Source organism: Oncorhynchus keta, chromosome 14, assembly GCF_023373465.1.
Source record: "Oncorhynchus keta strain PuntledgeMale-10-30-2019 chromosome 14, Oket_V2, whole genome shotgun sequence".
NCBI classification, from domain to species: domain Eukaryota; kingdom Metazoa; phylum Chordata; class Actinopteri; order Salmoniformes; family Salmonidae; genus Oncorhynchus; species Oncorhynchus keta.
The window spans coordinates 58,541,093-58,561,263 of record NC_068434.1 but is presented as its reverse complement, the minus strand read 5'-3'; the positions used below and the strand labels follow the sequence as shown (position 1 = coordinate 58,561,263).

At 41.6% G+C, this 20,171-nt stretch overlaps 1 protein-coding gene across 5 annotated transcripts in view; it reads right to left on the bottom strand.

Moving 5' to 3' along the window:
* LOC118393685 (PHD finger protein 21A-like) overlaps positions 1–19,409 on the bottom strand; it is a 43,645-nt gene extending 24,236 nt beyond the window's left edge. For 4 of the 5 annotated variants that reach the window (XM_052462009.1, XM_052462004.1, XM_052462008.1 and 1 more), the window contains exons 1-5: positions 19,152–19,409; positions 13,892–13,947; positions 10,827–10,925; positions 9,609–9,641; positions 8,479–8,544 (exon numbers count right to left, since the gene is read on the bottom strand). In XM_052462009.1, the coding sequence (XP_052317969.1) occupies positions 8,479–8,544; positions 9,609–9,641; positions 10,827–10,925; positions 13,892–13,933 (240 nt within the window). In that variant the 5' untranslated portion in view covers positions 13,934–13,947; positions 19,152–19,409. The remainder of the gene's footprint in view (positions 1–8,478; positions 8,545–9,608; positions 9,642–10,826; positions 10,926–13,891; positions 13,948–19,151) is intronic. The other variant, XM_052462005.1, reaches the window with a different exon arrangement.
* Between the last annotated feature and the right edge of the window lie 762 nt (positions 19,410–20,171).

The following is a 20,171-nucleotide window of genomic DNA, read 5'->3' as shown; positions in this document are numbered from 1 at the left end:
GGACTCCCAATCACAGCTGGTTGTGATACAGCCTGGAATCAAACCAGGGTCTGTAGTGACGCCTCTTAGCACTGAGCTGTAGTGTGATTCATACTCTTTCGTAATTACCTCCAGCATTTCTTGTATGACACACACTGCAAATCCTTCTTAGTACAGAATAGGAAACAATAGAAAACAGCATCCATCTACCCACTTACTCAACAAGCTCAGTGTCTTTAGTCACCTTCAAAGCTTCTATAAATGGCAAACATGGCAAACAAATGTGTTTTTGGAGGAACTTTTCAATTGAGTCAAAGACTTTGGCCTGGTCGCTTATTCAGCCTGAGCAAATGTTAATCTACCGGGAGGATGGAGATTTAAGGATCGGTGAACTAGCAGGTGGGGGTCATTAGTTTTAAGAACACGGCAAGGAAAGCACACCCCAGGAGGTAGTACACGAGGCTCATTTCTGTATTTTCACTGTATTAGTCAGACATCAAGGAGATTATCCCGGATTGTAGTTTTAGGTTTCCGGGGGCGGACAGAACAGGCCTGCAGTGGAACAGTGCGGGGGCATGTCTTAGTGAAACTCCTCCCCACACAGCTCCCAGAGAGCACGGTAGTTGGCCCCACTCTCCCAGTGACAGCCAGCCAGGCTGCACCCTTTCTCCTGCTCTCCTCTGGCCTGCCACAGTCTCCTCTCCAGACCACACAGCAGGGAGCATCTGTGTGGAAGAGTGGAGCTGACATTCTAACACTGAGAGGCACCGTGCTGCTGGAGGATAGCACGTCCTCCTGTCACACACACATACTCCCTCCCTCCCTCTGCTTTCAAGACGGTGACTTAGCAGCGTGCTGCCGCAGCACTTCTCAGGAATAGGGATTTTCTTTTCAGGCTTTGATAGACGCATTCTTCCCCCGTTAGCTTCTAAAGTGTCGAGGATGTTATTAAACTGGCTGTAGGGTAGAATGGAGGCGTAGCTACTTCACCAACCTTTGAACTGTAAGTGGGAAGTGGGAGAAGTCAGTGAGGAGGCTGGCTCTTTACTCTCCTCTCTGAGACAGAGCTAGATGTCCAAGGGAGATGTGTCATCACTCCCTGGGAGGTGACCGGGAGATCACTGACATACAGTAAACCTGTACCGGCCACAAGCGCAACCGTAATTGCCCTACAAGCGCCAACAGAACAAAAAAACGAAAAGTTCTAGGCAGCTGCTCACAAAAAGACTGACTCTGTGCCAGAAATGACCATATGGCTCACCTGTTGCTAAGGAACAGTGATCACTGAACCCTGTGCAGGCTAACTCCAACGCAGGTATCTAACACAGAGAAGAGATAGGAGTCTACCTGGTGGGCTGAATGTAATGTGAATGCTTCTACTGTGTGTGCTTTCAAAGGTGTGAGGAGGGGAAAGTACAACTTGATGTGTGGTACAGCCTCAGAGTGTGGTAATAATTAAAAAGTATATTAAAAATAGTCAGAATACTTTATTTGATGTATATTCAATTGGACATTACGTGAAACAATGCTTGTCTGCATATTTTGCATTTAGAAGAGAGCAGCGGAGGACGACCATATATTGTATGCAGGAATTTTTGGGGGGTTCATTTCAGGGCAATACTGTGAGTCATCCCTCAACAACACTAAAGCACTTTTAGTTTCCAGCTCTTTTTATGCCCGCCCTTCTCTCTCCTCCCTACCTCCTTCTTCTATTTCCTGGGCACACAGCAGAGATACACGTCCAGATTACGCGCATGGAGGAGCAGCAGTGATAATATCTGGGCCTCGCAGCAGGGACTCTCGTTAGAGGCTGCAAATACAGCTCAGACTGAGTGCCAGGTTACCCCTGCTGTACCAAGCCCAAACCAAACTTGCACCAGCCTTGAACCAGCCCCAAGTAGTCCTGAACCATCCCTGAAGTAGCCATAAAACAGCCCTGCCCAAAAATGCCCCACTAGCAAATCTGTGTCCCTATGGCAAGTCTGTGTAAATCCATTTACAACATCTTGATAATGTGTATGACTTAAGAACAATAGCATTGACAATAGATGGGGAGCAGGTTCTTTCCTTGGCATCAATGTTTTAGTCCTTCCAGTATTTTGCATATTATCATATGGTCTTTCTATTCCTCATGTTTTCACAAATGGCACAAGTGCAACTAGCTTATCAACAGCTGTGAGGCTTTTACAGTGAGCCATAATGTCACATGTCACAGCCAGTCTGTCTGACTCCCCTGTATTCAGTCCTGGCCAGGCCAGTTGAGACCTGCCCAAGCATTCATCGCAGTGCCATTTCTCTGGATCCACAGGGCTCCGTCTCCTCATAAAATGCCCCGTACTATTCAAACCATTGAGGCAGTCAAAGAAAGGACAGACTGCAGCTAAATCGATTCAATTGTGCCTCGTTTTAGTGTCATGGGTCATTATTTCTACGGTGGAGGAGCTCAAGGTGTTTTATTATCCCTGGGTGGGAGCTAGGGAGCCACACAGGCAGACAGGTATTCCGAGACAATAGAGCTTCCTCATTTAAAAGGAGAGCCTTTTAAATGAATTCTGCAGGGCAAGTTGAATAGCACACCTCTTAAAAGAGGAAGGGACCACCACATAGTATCATAAATACAGAATGCTGCAACTTTACTCCACTGCTTGAAACCTGCTTGAAAATATGGATAAATCCTTTGACAACTCACAAAGAGACGTAACACCAGCTCACTGACACACACAGCCTCCCTGGAGTGCATTATTAGAGAAGGGAGGTTCAGCACTTTCTGCTCCCATGTGTCCCAAGTTTATCAGGTTCAGGTCTGACCAGAGGTTGAACCCATTTTATTCTCACAAACATCCTCAGTGGTATGCCTCTCGAAAGCCAATCAAATGTCATCTGTGGGAAAATGAGACAACTCTCCGACATGAGCGCTACCATAACGCTCAGAAACACAAGACAAGCTACTGAGTCTCTACAAATCACAATGAAAAGCGACTTCCCTCTTCCAGAGTAAAAAGGATTTTCAGAGGAATATTCAGATTATTTGCCTTTATTCCAACGGGGAAGTCCTATTGAGACTAACGTCGATTTCACAAATGAGCCCTGCGCCATACAAAAACAAGCACATACAACAGGGAAGTACAGGTAAACACAACATATAGACAATATACACATTAAGATACAAAACACGTTCATTTAAAACTAACACATTCTTCATGATAAAAATCAGCTGTCTGAATTGTCCGAGGGACTTCAAAGTATCCAATCGAAACATCTTTCGGGGATTACTTGGAGGGCTTCCTGCACAACTGCAAAAATCAGACTGTAGCCTTGTCACAGCCCAGTCAGTAGTTGGGTCAATTGCATACGCAATAGTATCATCCGCATATCGATTCAAATGTAAACATTTTAACAGATTGTCCAATAGCATTTGTATAAATAGTAAAAAGAACAGCTCCTAGTATCGACCCCTGCGAAATGCAGGGCAGTTTATTTGAAATCCAAGAAGTGATGTTGAAAGAACTGCGCGGTAAATCCAGATAACACATCACACCGACAAATAGACACAGTACTGAGAGCCGATTGACCAAAAAAACTATTAAAAAATATATATATATATATTGTAAAAAAATAATATATATATATATATTGTAAATGGGGGACAGGGGAGAGTTAGGAAGAAAATACAGGAATCAATAAAATAATTGACATTTTTAAGGGTTTTCAACTGTGCTAAAGACAACCCCAGTCTGAAATCGATGGCTGGATCATTGCAGCATGATTTATAGAAGCACAGCCTGGCTGCTTCCATAGCCCCGGTGGGGTGACATCCCTGGAGTTGAGCCTTTTCATTAAGTGAGAGAGAGAGAGAGAGTTTTCTACATCTTTTCAGTCCACACAATGAAAACTGCTGATGTGTGGAACTGTAATAGTCTCTTTCAGGACATTGTTAACTAAACGGTTTCTGAAAAAGTTTCTCCGCTCATAAAATAAGTCATCGGTGCATTATGGGGGCTAAGCGAAGGTCCTAACAAGAACGAATTGCATATAATGATCTTTTTCAAAAGCTTGTTAACAAACAATGAACTAATGATTTATACATTTATAAGCAGAACCTTCAAATGCTGTGTTACACAACTTATCTGTCAAGATTGACAATTCTGTGGCTCAGTTGGTAGAGCATGGCGCTTGTAACGCCAGGGTAGTGGGTTCAATTCCCGGGACCACCCATACGTAGAATGTATGCACACATGACTGTAAGTCGCTTTGGATAAAAGCGTCAGCTAAATGGCATATATTATTATTATTATTATTATTCCTCACGAGCTTTGCAGTATCTAACTCCTAATCAAGCCAGTCCAGCAAATAAGTCAGCTAGAATCCTCTCGAACAAAGTGAAACACTAGATGAAAACAGCTCAGGTCCATTGAAATGGAATCCAGGTTTCTCCACACACAACCAACCTGACCTTCACTCAGCACTTTAATATTTCATTCCTTCTGCTTACAATGCAGTGGTGGAGGTCGTGTGGCCAAAAGCACATTGGTGTGACTAATTTCAGCGGAGAATCCTCAGATTGAGTATTTGTCTTTCACATAGTGCTAGAATGAAGTGACCCTCTCAATTTACCTTTCACCACTCCTACCTCTTTTCATACAGACAATGAATAGTTCAGTATGATAAAAAATGTAAATGCTCTATGGATATAATCATCTAATCGTTCCGGTCTTATACGCTACACTCATCTGACATCGACTCAGTGGAGGCCCCGCACCTCATAGAATATAAATCAGCTGCTAGTGTGAATTTATAAAAAACACTTTTAAAAATTCATAGCTGAGCTGCTGAAATACTTGGCCTGAGCAGCCTGCCACCCTTGTTAAATGAACCTGGTATTATTCACACTCTGTCAGCAGGTGTCCCTTTCAGCACCGGGCAAGATACAGTACTAAAGAGCGTTATGCCTGAAATGCCCGAACTATGCGATGTGGTAGGGAGTTGTAGAATATTGGACTTTTTGAAACCAAATAGTTGGACCCGTTCCAAAACCGACCTGGGGATTTCCCAACCAGACCCAATACGCATAAGATAACTTTTACAATATAGAGACCAGTTCCAAACGGACCTGAGGAACAGCCAGACTCGTTCCGTATAGGCCTGGTTGGATCCAGGCCCGGTTCGATCTGAGTGAGGGAAGCAGCAGAAAAATAACATTTTAAGCTACTTTATTAACCGGAGCTGATAAAGCACAAGGGGGAGGAGGTAGAGAGAAGTGACGCTCTAGCAGGGGCCAGTGCTGTGTGTGTAGGCTACTATGAGTGTGAGCGAGTGACCGGGGAACAGGGAGGAGGAAGGGAGAGATGAGAAACTGCAACCAACCAAGCCGGCTCACGCTATAGTAGACTAATAGCTGCCATAGCTAGGTTATTTATATGTAATACTTGTCTTCAAACCTGGAGAAGCTAGTTAATCTAGCTAGCTAGGCTAATTGAGGCTGCATGCGCTTTCTCGTCCTACACAGTTACTAACAACAACAACTCCATTCATAATATAATAGTAGCAGCCTACCTGTCGGCTTTAGGTCGTTGTAGCCTATCCTTCTCCTTAAACTTTTAATAAATCTTCCAATGAATAGAGATCTCCTAACTTTTTCCCCACGCTGAGGCTCTGTGACCAGCCTATTGCAGCTTTGATGGCTTATGATTGGCCAACAACAACAACAACAAGCTACACGTGCCACCTACGTGAAAAGCAGAGGAGCAGCATAAATGATACAATTTATCTCTCACTCTCTCTACTGCAGCAGTTGCGTTCAAAACTATATGGGTCCATCTGGAAAAGTCAGTTAAAAATGACACATACCCGAGACCCGAGACAATCATATCAGATCTGACCCATGACATTATTTTGAATTCTGGTTCTGGACCCGCTTGTGTTTTTGGGTACAGGCCCATCCCTGATCAGTTACCCATCCCTGATCGAAGTAGTTGATAATTGGTATTCAACAGTCATAAAAGTATGCCTTATTTACTTTTATAAACTACTAAAATAGTGATTTTGTCATAGTATAGGCAGCTCTATAGAGATGACTTGGAATGAAATAATAAAGTCCTCAAGTAAAACCAATGTAATATACACAACAAATATTTAATTCAGATATAGTAAGGTGAATAAACGAAGGGTAATAACTGATAAGTATCAATGGGTCATTACCATCGTTGAACTTTTATTCATTGTTTTATTCTGTGTTGTTAAAGGATTCAACCCACATAATGCATAGCGCATTTAAATGCTTAAAATTATTAAATCGAAACCCGAAGACCGTAAATTTTTTATTTAAATAATCAAACCGAAACCGAACCGACCTCATAAATCAAAAAGCACTAACCGCTTATCACTAATGCACACACACACACACACACACACACACACACACACACACACACACACACACACACACACACACACACACACACACACACACACACACACACACACACACACACACACACACACACACACACACACACACACAATCCAGTAACAAATATATGTCAAACATGTTTCCCTTAAGGAGCCTCAAGGTGTGGAGCAACTTCATGTAAGTTAAATAATGAAGACATTGACTCCATGTAAAGTGAATACAGGAGAGACTGCAACAGCAGTTGTATTAATAAGCATATCTTGAGGGGGTAATAAGAATAGACAGACTGAGAAAGTGCACCGCCACAAGCAGTGTCTGGATGGGACTATGGGGATGCAGGTTTGATGCTAATTCCAGTAAAATGCTCCCCTTGATTCTCAAAGAACAGCTCTCAATCGGTGTTGAACTTCTCTTCAGATCAGATACCCATGCATCCACTGCGAGTATTGTGACCAAATATTCTAATAGCATAACCGTTAAACAAACATAAAGCTTAAGGGTTCTCAAAACTAAGACAGCAACACAGACTCAATTAAGGTACAACAAAAGCTTCGGCCTCTGCACAAATAAAATGGCAATTATTTTTCTTTTGAAAGTGAATCCAGGCCCTTCCCAAACAGCGTTTAAATTTGACGTTTTAAAAACCTCTTTGGTTGAGCCGACAGAGGCCCTAGACTAGAGAGAGGACGATCGATAAGTGACAGGTGGAAAGAAATGGGACACTTCTACAGGAATCACACCCCTTCATTTCGTCTGTAAAGAAAATTAGACACCAGGGACATTGTAAACAGAGGTTCAATAGAAACCTCTATCATTCCCAAGACTTCATTAAACCACAATAACAGGGTAAGTTTATATGCAGCAAAGTGGTTAAGAGGAAAAACAACATATCTCCAAAAGTTTAGTTTGACTTATGAGTTCATATCGCCAAAACAAAGCCTCTTACAATAATATGTAAATGATTGGTTGAGGGGCAAATTCACTAACACTAGCCTGCATGCATGCCAGTTGTACTTGTAAGTCAATAACAAATATACTGTATATACTGTACATCAGAGGTGGAAAAAGTACTCAATTGTCATACTTGAGCAAAAATAAAGGTACCTTAATAGAAAATGACTCAAGTAAAAATCTATTAGTATCAGTAAAATACTACTTGAGTAAATGTTTTAAATATACTTAAGTGTCAAAAGTAAATGGAATTGCTAAAATGTACTTAACTTTCTAAAGTATAAACCATCTCAAATTCCTTATATTAAACAAACCAGACGTCACAATTGTTGACAGATAGCCAGGTGCACACTCAAATGCTCAGACATAATTGACAAAGTAAGCATTTGTGTTTAGTGAGACCGCTAGATCAGAGGCAGTAGGGATGACCAGGGATGTGCTCTTGATAAGTGTGTGAATTGGACCATTTTCCTGTCAAAATGTAACGAGTACTTTTGGGTGTCAGGGAAAATGTATGGAGTAAAAAGTATATCATTTTCTTTAGGATTGTAGTGAAGTAAAAGTTTGCAAAAATATAAATAGTAAAGTAAAGTATAGAAAACAACTTAAGTAGTACTTTAAAGTATTTTTACTTAAGTACTTCGCACCACTGCTGTACATAGGTCCTATAAACTGTTAAAGTCTCAAATGACTCTTATCTCTAACCATCCCATGGTTGTCAATGGATGTGAATGTTAACAGCTTCACAAAGAGTGGTGCTTTTTAGCACCATGAAACTGGATCAGTCAGACACCTGCTCTAAGCCCATAGCCTGAAGACAAAACCCAACTCAAAGTGATCCTAAGCTCACACCCTCAACTGTACAGAAATCATCAATCACATGCAGAAGCATGCAGGACTCTTAGATCTGCCACATTGACTTGTCTAGGTCTACTCTCCAGAAGAAGGACAGAGAAGAAGAAAAGAAAGAAAGGATAGCTCAGACAGGAAGTGAAAGTAGGCTCTGTCATGTAGAGAACCTCTAGCATGTTAACACACAGTGCAGTAATGTAAGACTGGTAAAGACCTTGGTGTGTGCCAGTGTGATGGTGTATGAAATCCCAGAGCCACCACTCCCCTCTCCTGTTTCAGTTGCCTACCTGCTGCTCACTCAGCGCTGTGATCTTGGCTTGACGTTCATGGAGCTGCTTCTTCAAATCAGCATTCTGCAGCAAAAAAAGAAGAAGAAGAGAGCAACAAGCCTGTTATAGCTCACTTACACATAGCTGTGAAGAATTGTTCATTCGTGACAGCTGAGTTGGGGTTTGCGTGTTATGTGGGGAGTGTGCCAAGCTCTGGGTGCTGTATTTGTGTGTGTGTGTGTGTGTGTGTGTGTGTAGGTGTGGTGTAAAGATCCGAGACAGCAGCTTTAACTAGTATGAAGTCCAAGTTAAAATGACTGTGCACACCGTTTCCCACGGGATGAGTGAAGTGAGGTGGAAAGAGTAACCCACTCCCCTCACGTCACTGGGCTGCCACGGCTGTCAGCCACATGAGGGGGAACTCAGAGCTGGGATGTAGGGACACCGCTGAAATGTGGGATGGGCCGCTGCTGCTACAGCATTGAGTCCTCATAAAAGGGCTGCAGGATGATAAAGTATGGTGGGCGGATACTACAGAGATAGAAGAGCTCTGGGGAGATTTCAAGGCAGTTCTCAACATTGACAGAGTAAAGTAAAAGAGGTGGAGTTTGGAACCAATCAAAAATCTCTGAGCCCCTGGGGCTCTGAGCCCGTCGCCCCGCGACCGGGAGGTCCGTGACCGGGAGGGATGTCCTTGTCTCATCGCGGGCTAACCAAGGAATGCCAGGTGCACGGTGTTTCCTCCGACACATTGGTGTGGCTGGCTTCCTGGTTGGATGCGCACTGTGTTAAGAAGCAGTGCGGCTTGGTTGGGTTGTGTATCGGAGGACGCATGACTTTCAACCTTCGTCTCTCCCGAGCCCATACGGGAGTTGTAGCGATGAGACAAGATAGTAGCTACTAAAAAGAAAAATTGGATACCACGGAATTGGGGAGAAAAAATTCAAAACATTATATCTTAACTGGTCTTTTTTCTGGTTTTCCTCTTAGGCTGTTTTAAGTCATATCTTTCAACTGTGTAGATTTTGAGTAATAGGGATACTACATTCTTTCAAAAGCTTGAAAACCTCTGACGTCAACCCCAAAACATATTGTGTATTTGGGCCTAGCAATCTGGTACAACCGCCTTTGTGAGAGGAGGGGCTTACCTGTGGATCCTGTTTCATCTGGGACACTAGTTTCTGTGAGAGAGAAATCATAGAAAGACACATACGTTTTTAACAACCACATAACAAATGCATTGACACACCTAATATACCACAAGGAGAGAGGCTGTGTCACTTGTTCCTAACGACACATGCTTCTTAAAGGTTCGAGAAAAAGGTTTTGCAACAGGTTTTTACATTTCCTGAGCGAACGTTCCTTTTGCTCAACCCCCCTTTTAACGTTGCAGTACCCAATGCATTCTTGTTGTCACAGCCATACAAACTGTAGACACAGTGGCCCCCAGAGGCACCTTCCAATACTGCAACCTTAGAGTACATTCATGGCTCCCCACTGTACAAGACATTCCAGACAAACACAAGGAGGTACATTCAGTGGTTGCGAATAGGAACACCATACTGACTTACACTGAACATGTGGGCCTCTCTAATGTGATCACTCTCATTTTAATCAACACATGCCCTGTTTGCATTTTTGCTATAAGGAGCACATCTGGCTGGCGATAGAGGTGCGAAGATAAGCTTTCCTCATGTTTCTGGTTTCCGTATTTGGGTTGAACCAAACGGAGGGTATCATGCACCAAACCTCAAAACAGAAACATTATGGATGGCACAGAAATACAACTCAAAAATACTACAGAGTACACATAAACTCTTAGAGAGATAAAAAGGGTTCCAAAAGGGTTCTTCGGCTGTCCCCATAGGAGAACCCTTTTTGGGTTCCGTCTTTGGAAAGGGTTCTGCATTGAACCCAAAAGGGTTCTACCTGGAACCAAAAAGGGTTCTTCAAAGGGTTCTCCTATGGGGACAGCCGAATAACCCTTTTAGGTTCTAGGTAGCACTTGTTTTTCAAAGAGTGTAAAGCATACATTTACAGGATGAAGTATATTTTTCTGACCCAAACCCGACACTAAACCATACTTAAAGAACAATCACTGAAGGGAGAGGCAGGAGGACGCAGAGTAGAGAAGGAGGTGGATAAGCTGACAGATAGGATGAGTCGAAGGAGGAAGTATTCATGGCGCAGCCTGAGGGCAAGAATCTGATGGAGTGTAATGAACAAAAACCCAACCACATTCTGCCGCACAGTTGAATGTGTTATCAACTTTCCTCCCGAAACATGTCTGATCATTTCCAGGTGAATCAAGTGAACAAATGGTGGTTAAATGGCAGAAAAGCAGAGAGATTCTGTAGTGCTGTTACCTGATGAACTTGTATATCCGCTTTCAGGGACTCTTGGAGGGTCTGTAATTCCATCATTGATCCCTTCTGTCGGAAGCTCAGTCCTGGACAGCTTTCAGCCTGTTCAGCCAGGAAGATGGATATTTTATCCCTTCATTCAACAGGAATACTAATATGTCAACATAAAGACTTGTAACAGTGAAATCAAGTTGTGCTTATAACAAAGCAATGGCATCAGGCCATAGAACACTGTAAAAATGTTGCCGTTATCCATGTTATCTTTTATCTACTTTTAAGGTGGACGTTAAAGTAGACATTTCCAAAACACTTCACATTGAAGTACACTTAATAGGATTTACAACATGTTTGTAAGTAGTTTATAAATCTGTACACACACACACTTACTTTTTTCTTAAAGTTTAAAACAGACACATTTTTGGGGGTTTTCCCATTAAAAAGATACGAGAATTTACTACAATTTCATGTGAATTCACAATACCAGCAAAGGGTTGGGTCTCAGGGTGCATCCCTTTCAGATGGTTAAGCGTTGCACCTGTGAACTACAATTACTTTACCTCAATTCCACCTCGAAGTTTGCACTTCACCACCTTCTCATTTAACTGCTCAAAGCATTGCCACACATCGCTGCTGTCGCTCGCCTTTCTCTGACATTTTTCCAACTGACGTGGTGGCGGAGAGGCGACTCCAAAATAATTGATTCCTCGACTCCTTGCATGTCGACTCCCATTTCTGAGTGTCAAGACTGTGACTGCTGAATTGGGGTTTGCGTGTGCCAAGCTCGGGGTGCTGTATGTGTGGTGTAAAGACCCGAGACAGCAGCTTTAACTAGCATGAAGTCCAAGCTAAAATGACTGTGCACACCGTTTTCCACGGGACAAGTGTTTGTTTTTTTTGGAACTGAGGAGACTGATTAGTTGCGTACTTCCGAGAACAAAAACGCTTGCAACTGTCAAAGCGACCTAGCGAGGGACAGTGTGAGAGGGGAGGGGCACACTATAGGCAGGTCAGACAGGTCAGGCAGGCAAACTAGTGCACTAGGCATTCAAAAGCTGCATCTCGTAATGGTATGCTGTAACTCGCCATTTCTTGGGTTGCAATGTCTCGCAACTTCAGTAAAGCAGGGCCTATGATTAATGAATAGGCTAGAATATTCTACACACACTTGCATCATTAGCAGAGAGAAAGAGCAGGCAAGCCAGCGCGAGGGAAAGAGAGAAGGTGTGCATACAGTGCCTTTGGAAAGTATTCAGACCCCTCAACTTTTTCCACATTTTGTTACATTACAGCCTTATTCTAAAATGTGTGTGTTTAAACAAAAATGTTACTCACCAATTTACACACAATAGCCCATAATGACAAAGCAATTAAGTTTTATAGAAATGTCTGTATTCAGACCCTTTACTCAGTACTTTGTTGAAGCACCTTTGTCAGCGATTACAGCCTCGGGTCTTCTTGGGTATGACACTACAAGCTTGGCTCACCTGTATTTGGGGAGTTTCTCCCATTCCTCTCTGCAGATCCTCTCAAGCTCTGCCAGGTTGGATGGGGAGCGTTGCTGAACAGTTATTTTCAGGTCTCTCCAGAGATGTTCGATTGGGTTCAAGTCCAGGCTCTGGCTGGGCCACTCAAGGACATTCAGAGACTTGTCCCCAAAGCCACTCCTGCGTTGTCTTGGCTGTGTGCTTAGGCTCGTTGACCTGTTGGAAGGTGAACCTTCGCCCCAGTCTGAGGTCCTGAGCACTCTGGAGCAGGTTTTCATCAGGGATCTCTATGTACTTGCTCCGTTCATCTTTCCCCTGATCCTGACTAGTCCCCTAGTCCCTGCCGCTGAAAAACGTCCCCACAGCATGATGCTGCCACCACCATGCTTCGCCGTAGGCTTGGTGCCAGGTTTCCTCCAGATGTGACATTTGGCATTCAAGCCAGAAAGTTCAATCTTAGTTTCATGAGACCATAAAATATTGTTTCTCATGGTCTCAGAGTCTTCAGATGCCTTTTGGAAAACTCCAAGCGGGCTGTCATGTGCCTACAATAAAGGCCTAATTGGTGGAGTGCTGCAGAGATGGTTGTCCTTCTGAAAGGTTCTCCCATCTCCACAAAGAAACTCTAGAGATCTGTCAGAGTGACCATTAGGTTCTTGGTTACCTCCCTAATGAAAGCCCCTTCTCCCCTGATTGCTCAGTTACGCCGGGCGGCCAGCTCTTGGAAGAGTCTTGGTGGTTCCAAACGTCTTCCATTGAAGAGTGATGGAGGCCACTGTGTTCTTGGGGACCTTCAATGCTGCAAAAATGTGTTGGTACCCTTCCCAAGATCCGTGCCTTGACACAATCCTGTCTCAGAGCTCTACGGACAATTCCTTCGAGCTCATGGCTTGGTTTTTGCTCTGACATGCACTGCCAACCGTGGGACCTTATATAGACAGGTCTGTGCCTTTCTAAATCATGCCCAATCAATTGAATTTACCACAGGTGGACTCCAATCAAGTTGTAGAAACATCTCAAGGATGTTGAAGTCTTTCAGGTCTCATAGCAAAGGGTCTGAATACATATGTAAATAAGGTATTTGTTTAATATTTTTAATACATTTGCAAAATAAATCTAAAAATCTGTTTTCACTTTGACAAAACATTGAAAGATACAGATACTATTACCATTATGGGGTATTGTGTGTAGATTGCTGAAAAAATAATAATATTTAATCCATTTTAGAATAAGGCTGTAACGTAACAAAATGTGGAAAAGGTCAAGGGGCCTGAATACACACTGTATTATCTGTATCGTTCAATGTTTTGTCTTGCATGCCTCGCAAATTCACCAAAGCAGCCTAAAGTTCACCTCCTCCGCTCTGGTTTTGTTTAAATTACACAACTTTCGAGGCCTTAATCCTGCCTATCGTCTAGTTAGGCTATAACACGTATAATAATATGTTGTTTTGTGAAAACTGCACTGTTATTTACATTTGCAGTTATTGGTTTTTCTTCATGTTAAGGATTGCATTTAAACGTTCACACACACACACACACACACACACACACACACACACACAATAAATGTTCAAAGCTTTACCTTCACACAGTCTTCAGTTTTGAACACCATCCAATTTTGCATTGAGGGGGTGGCAGCTGTGACACAAAAAATAGGCAATCAGATAAGCCACTCCACTTAAATAATGTTGCAGTGCGACGCCCAGCAGCATGTCATAGCATGGGCTTTCCTAACCCACAGCAGGGGCCCAAAACACTTGCTGTCCACTCTCTCTTCTCTTTCTGTAGAGCCCATTCAAAGACCTAAGGGCCCAAGGCTACTCCACAAAGTCATTAGATTGTGATGTGCAAGGAATATTCAGCATAATGTTTTGGAATAGTATTTTTCTGTTTTTGTTTTACATCATCTCACTCTACTATGCTTTGGATATTATGGACTACCCTCTGCTCTCTAGGCCTGGTTGGGCCTTTAAAGTATTAATAGTGCATTAGACCATTTTCTAGTCTAGAGTAAAATGGATAAAACAAATGGAGTATTTTCTTTATGAAGACAGTTTAATAATCGTTGGCATTTAAATCCAGATGTTGATGTTCTGTACAACTTATTTGAAAGTAACCTACTGCTTTCTGATGATGAACTATAATGCTGAGAAAATAAAAAGAGATGAATGTGCAAACTCCCCAAAACATCCTACTAGTTTTGTACACGGTGTGTAAGCATTTCATAGTGAGTGAAAACTGGGAAAGAGAGCGAGTCAAATCACAGCAGTGTTACAGCCTCCCAGCCGGCGGATTGATTTCCGGCCAGGGCCTTTTGCCAAGAGAACAATAATAACATTGGGGCCATTACATGGGCTTACCACCTGGCTGAGTGGACTGGTTTCCTCCCTCTCCCATTCTCTCACTATCTCTCTCTCCTGCTCTCCTCATATCCTTCCCTCACTATCCTTGAGAACATGCCAATTTCAGGGGGAGGGGGTATATAGGTAAAACACAGTCCAGGTATACATTAGTGATGGGGGAATACGATACAGTTACATGTCACTAGGCCACATTTATTCGGGGGAAATAACTTTATACTGAAGCTTGCAAATTAGTTTTGGTTTGTTCAGATGGCAAATATTTATGATTTCTTTTGTTGGTGCTGCTATACAGTGCCTTCGAAAAGTATTCAGACACCTAGACTTTTTCTACATTTTGTTACGTTACCATTAAAGATTGGGCCACGAACAAAAACATAAACAACGGTGCAAATGCATTTAATGCATAACATTTTTATGTGCAAATAGCACTTTTACTTCCATGGCTGATCTAAACTCATTTTCTCATGCTCTGTCTTGTCTCTCAGCTGCAGACAAATAGTGAGCGATATGTTTGGAACATCAAATCGCAATGTCGAATTGCAATACATATAGAATTGTGAGAATCGCAATACATATCATATCGGGTCCTAAGCATTGTGATAATATCGGAAGGTCCCTGGCAATTGCCAGACTTAGTGTACATATCAGGAAGCTGAGCTACTACCTATTAAATTAATCTAGCAGAAGTACACTGCTTTTTCATGCTGTAGGTTACTAAGTCTGTAAGGGTTCTAGTAATTTAAATTATGGAAATAGTCTATATCCCTTGATTTAGAAGAATATGACTTGTTAATACATTATTAAAACCACTTAGTACATTGTTTTTGATATCATAGAAAACTTTGTAAACAATTTTGTATAGCTTCAAATTATGTTTCAAAAAACGTTACAGTATGTCGCTCTCATGGAATGTCATTGCTTGAACATCATAGCCTACAAACACATGATAAAAAGCGAGTGCTATTTGCACGTAAAAATGTAATGTATTAAATGCATTTGCACCGTTGTTTATGTTCTTGTTCGTGGCCCATTCTTTGATGGTATGCACAATTATTAGAGTGAGGGTTAGGACATTGCAGTGAAAAATCTAAATCATCAACAGTAAGTTACTTTATTTTCTAAAACCTGTACTTTTTGCAGAAATCCTTGAAATTGTGCATGATACTCATACTAATGTTAGTACTATAGGTATAACAGTTGACGGCCTACCAACCTGGACTCAGGGGTATACGTAACATAATAAATGTAAATCCATAACACTCCAATTAGCATGATATGTTACATTTCATATGGTACGTATTAATTTGTGGATGTCCATCATCCATTTCACATGATATGTTACGAATTGCAATTTGTACAATATATGTTACAAATTGCAATTTGTGCAATCAGGGGTTGGAACTTTAAAAAATCAAAATGTTTCGTCCTGAACAGAACCATTATTTAATCTGTAAATGAAAGTTGTTAAGAGCAAATTGTATTTTTCCGTAACATCATGGATTAATCATAACGAAAGACAAGCACAAACACGGTGCTGCCAGTCACTACAGACAGACCAGTGTAGAGCAAGAGGGTGAAGGAAGCTTGCCTTGAAGCGCCGGGCATCTTGTTGCATTATCTGAATTAGGCCCACAGAATTATACCTACAGAGGAGCAGCTTCTATGGAGGAACTTTGAATGTCTTTGAATTTCCGATTTGGTTTAACGTTGGACCAGAGCAAACGTTAGCTAGCTAGCTAACAAGCTTGTTTGTGTAGAACAGCACTCGAATTAAAAACTCATCTTACCTTTTTGTAGTCAGTTAAATCCAATGTGTAACTTGATAACTATAATATCCTTAACTAGCATTGAAAAAGTTAATCCATTCTTCTATAATTAAACATCTCTCCATAATTTCTGAATCACGTTTGTAATGTCGTCAGTAGACTCCAGTAACCTATGCTTCTGAGGGGGAGGGGAAGGTAGCCTACACACACATCCACTGGCAGACAGTGAGGGCTTTGCATTGGCACTTTGTTGCGATTTTTGGGAAACTGGGAAAAAATGTCAGGAACGTAAAATAAATGTTACTAACTGGGTCCCAGACTTTTAAAATAATGGTTCTATTCTGGAACAATATAGATCACTTTCATTTCTGGTTCTGTTCATCAAATAATTTCATTCTTTTACAGTTTTCGGTTCTGTTCCCTGAACCGGTTCCAACTCATGCGTACAATATGTTACGAATTAGCAAAAATGTATATGTTACTAATTCCAATTTGTTGTGGCTAACATTAGCTAGGTGGCTAAAGCTAACATTAGCTAGGTAGATAACATTAGCTAGGCTAGGGGATAAAGTTACCCATACGGAAAACTAATGTATTATAATACGGGGCGGGGCAGGGTAGCCCAGTGGTTAAAGTGTTGGGCTAGTATCCGAAAGGTTGCAAGTTCGAATCCCCGTGTTGACAAGGTACAAATCTGTTGTTCTGCCCCTGAACAAGGCAGTTAACCCACTGTTCCTAGGCCGTCATTGAAAATAGGAATTTGTTCTTAACTGACTTGCCTAGTTAAATAAAGGTAAAATAAAAAATATACATACACTCAGTAGTTTAGGTATACCACCCCGTAACCGTTCGATTGAAGGTTAGAATGGGCAAAATGAGTGACTTCAGCAACTTTGAGCATGGTATGTGCCGGTTGCAGTATCTCAGAAACGGTGGGCCTCCTGTACTTTTCTAGGGTTTATTGATAATGGTGCGACAAACAGAAAAAATCCAGTCCTGTTGGCGAAAACAGGGTTAGGGCATGGTTTGGCCGGCAGGGATGTGCTTGTCCCTTCGCGCTCTAGTGACTCCAGTGGCGGGCCGGGCGCATGCATGGTCGCCAGGTGTACGGTGTTTCCTCCGACACATTGGTGTGGCTGGCTTCTGGGTTAAGCTGGCATTGTGCAAAGAAGCAGTGCAGCTTGGTTGGGTTTCGGAGGATGCACGGCTCTCGACCTTCGATTCTTCTGACTCCGTACAGGAGTTGCAGTGATGAGACAAGACTGTAACTACCAATTGGATACCACAAAATTGGGGAGAAAAAGGGGATAAAAAAACAAAACAATATTAAACGTAACATATCATATTAATTTGGATTTCCCGTTTTTACATTTACTATGTTACGTCCAGTCTATGAGACCAGGCTGGGCCTACATACTATCAAATCAAATGTTATTGTCACATACAAATATTTAGCAGATGTTATTGCGGGTGTAGCAAAATGCTTGTGTTCCTAGCTCCAACAGTGCAGTAAGTGAGTACAACAATGAGTACCCTTCCTACACTGTAATTCCACGGCACCTGTCTAAATACATGATATAAAGTGGGGCCAAACACGAACGTGATGCAAAACTGGAAATTTAAACTACAGATGGGTCGATTTTTACGTCCTACTCCTCAAGTGACCTACTGGACACGTCACTGCACCTGTCTGCCACTCAATCAAACTAAGAATAAGGGCCTCGATTAAGAAAAACTGATACAATATCAAACGTTCCAATCTCAGCCGTTCGAGTGGAATAGGGCCTACAACTACCCCCCACGATTTCACCAGCTAGGCTACATTTATTTGGGGGGAAATAACTGTATAGCGAATCCTGAGAATTAGTTATATATTGTTCAGTAGGGAAACATTCTTATTCTTTCTCAGAGTATGCTAGTATGTAGGGCACCAGGAGAAACTATTTTAGTGCACTTGATGCAAGCATAACTAAATTAGCTAAATATCATTCGCGAGCTGGAGTTCTTCCTCCAAATAGCAAGTTGGTTGTCCAATGAGAATCCACTTTAGTTATGGTATAGTATTAACTCAAATATCACATGGTATTAACTTGCAACATAAATGAACTACGCAAGAACATGATATACGTATGTTATACCTCTTTTGGAATAAAATACAATAACTTGTGTGATACGTTTTTTTTCTTTTACATGAAATGGTAACCTACTCAATAGCATTCACTAACGCTTTTGTGGCGCTATTACGTGTTACTCGTCGCGATACAGCGTTCCTTTACGAAAAAGAAACAGAGGGCAAGCAACAAAGCATTCGTTCAACTAAAAAGCAGACAAATCGACTTAATAACATAGACATCTGAAATGGATGACTGTCCGGTAGTTCATTACACAACAAAATACATTATAATTGTGCTTTGAAATTCTTTGCAAACGGTGTTTTTATTGTATAACAGAGGCGTAAAGCTTAGCGCAAGTTAGAATCAGCCCCTTTACGCACTACGTTCAATGCCCTCCAATAGCAAGGCACTTATAAAATATCACCCAACTCCTAGAATATGGATATATGAACAAAACGATTGCTCAGCGACTGCTTTCCCTCGACTAAAATGCGAATACACTTGATCTAAAACAACAATATTAATCAAATAATAAAGAGAGTAGCAGAGATGAAAATGAAAGTTCTTATAATAATAGAAAGATCCCGAGATGTTCTTACCCTCCTCTTTTACTCACTTGAGCAGCAGCCAACCCTGCTCTTCTCACACAAATTATTTAAATAAATATTTACAAACACCGTAGTACTTCTTCACCGAAAAACGCCCAGAGCGTGTATTTATCCACTTAATATCCAAATACACTCCATTGCATATGATGTGATTTTCCCGATAATTTTTCCCACTATTTAATTTGAGTATAAAGAGAAAAACTGAGATACAGAACAAGAACTCTTCGTCAATCTCATTCACCCCCCTATCCTGAGCACATTGCACATCAATGCGCGTAGGAAGAGTGAGCGAGAACGGGGCAAGAAAAACTAAGGGGCACTTAGCACAAAACAAGTCACCAATGGCTCTGATTGATTCAATAATATAATTAAAGTATTAAATCGTTTCAGTATATTGTGATTGTATGCATAAATACAGATTAAATCGCATTTAGTAGAGGAACTACTTTATGTGACGGTGCGGCGAATTTATTTCACTTTGCCTAAGGAACGGAGGTGATTTGCCTCCATTGCCTAGGAAAAAACCCGGATGTAGACTTGATGAAACGCTTCGTATGTAAAGTAACAGACCACTTTCACGAATTGTCGGACACAATTACCCCAACTCTTTGCAATGATATACCACATTCAGGAGCTTTGATCATAGACAGACAAAGACGTACAAATCAGACATTGTTACTTACAAATGTGAATAAATGTACTGTTAGAATAATTGAGGTTGATAATGATGTAAGACTTGACCAAACTATCTGACACCAATAGGCGCTGATCGGGTGCGTGGCCTATTGCTGTCAGTAGTATAGTATTGTCAAATACATGTATTTAGCAAAATCCTTCAGAAAGTATTCACACCCCTTGACTTTTTCCATATATTGTTGGGTTACTGATTGAATTTTAAATGGATTACATTTGTGCCACTAATCTACACACAATACCCCATATTGTCAAAGTGGAATTACGTTTCTGAAATGATGAGTCAACCCCTTTGTTATGGCAAGCCTAAATACGTTC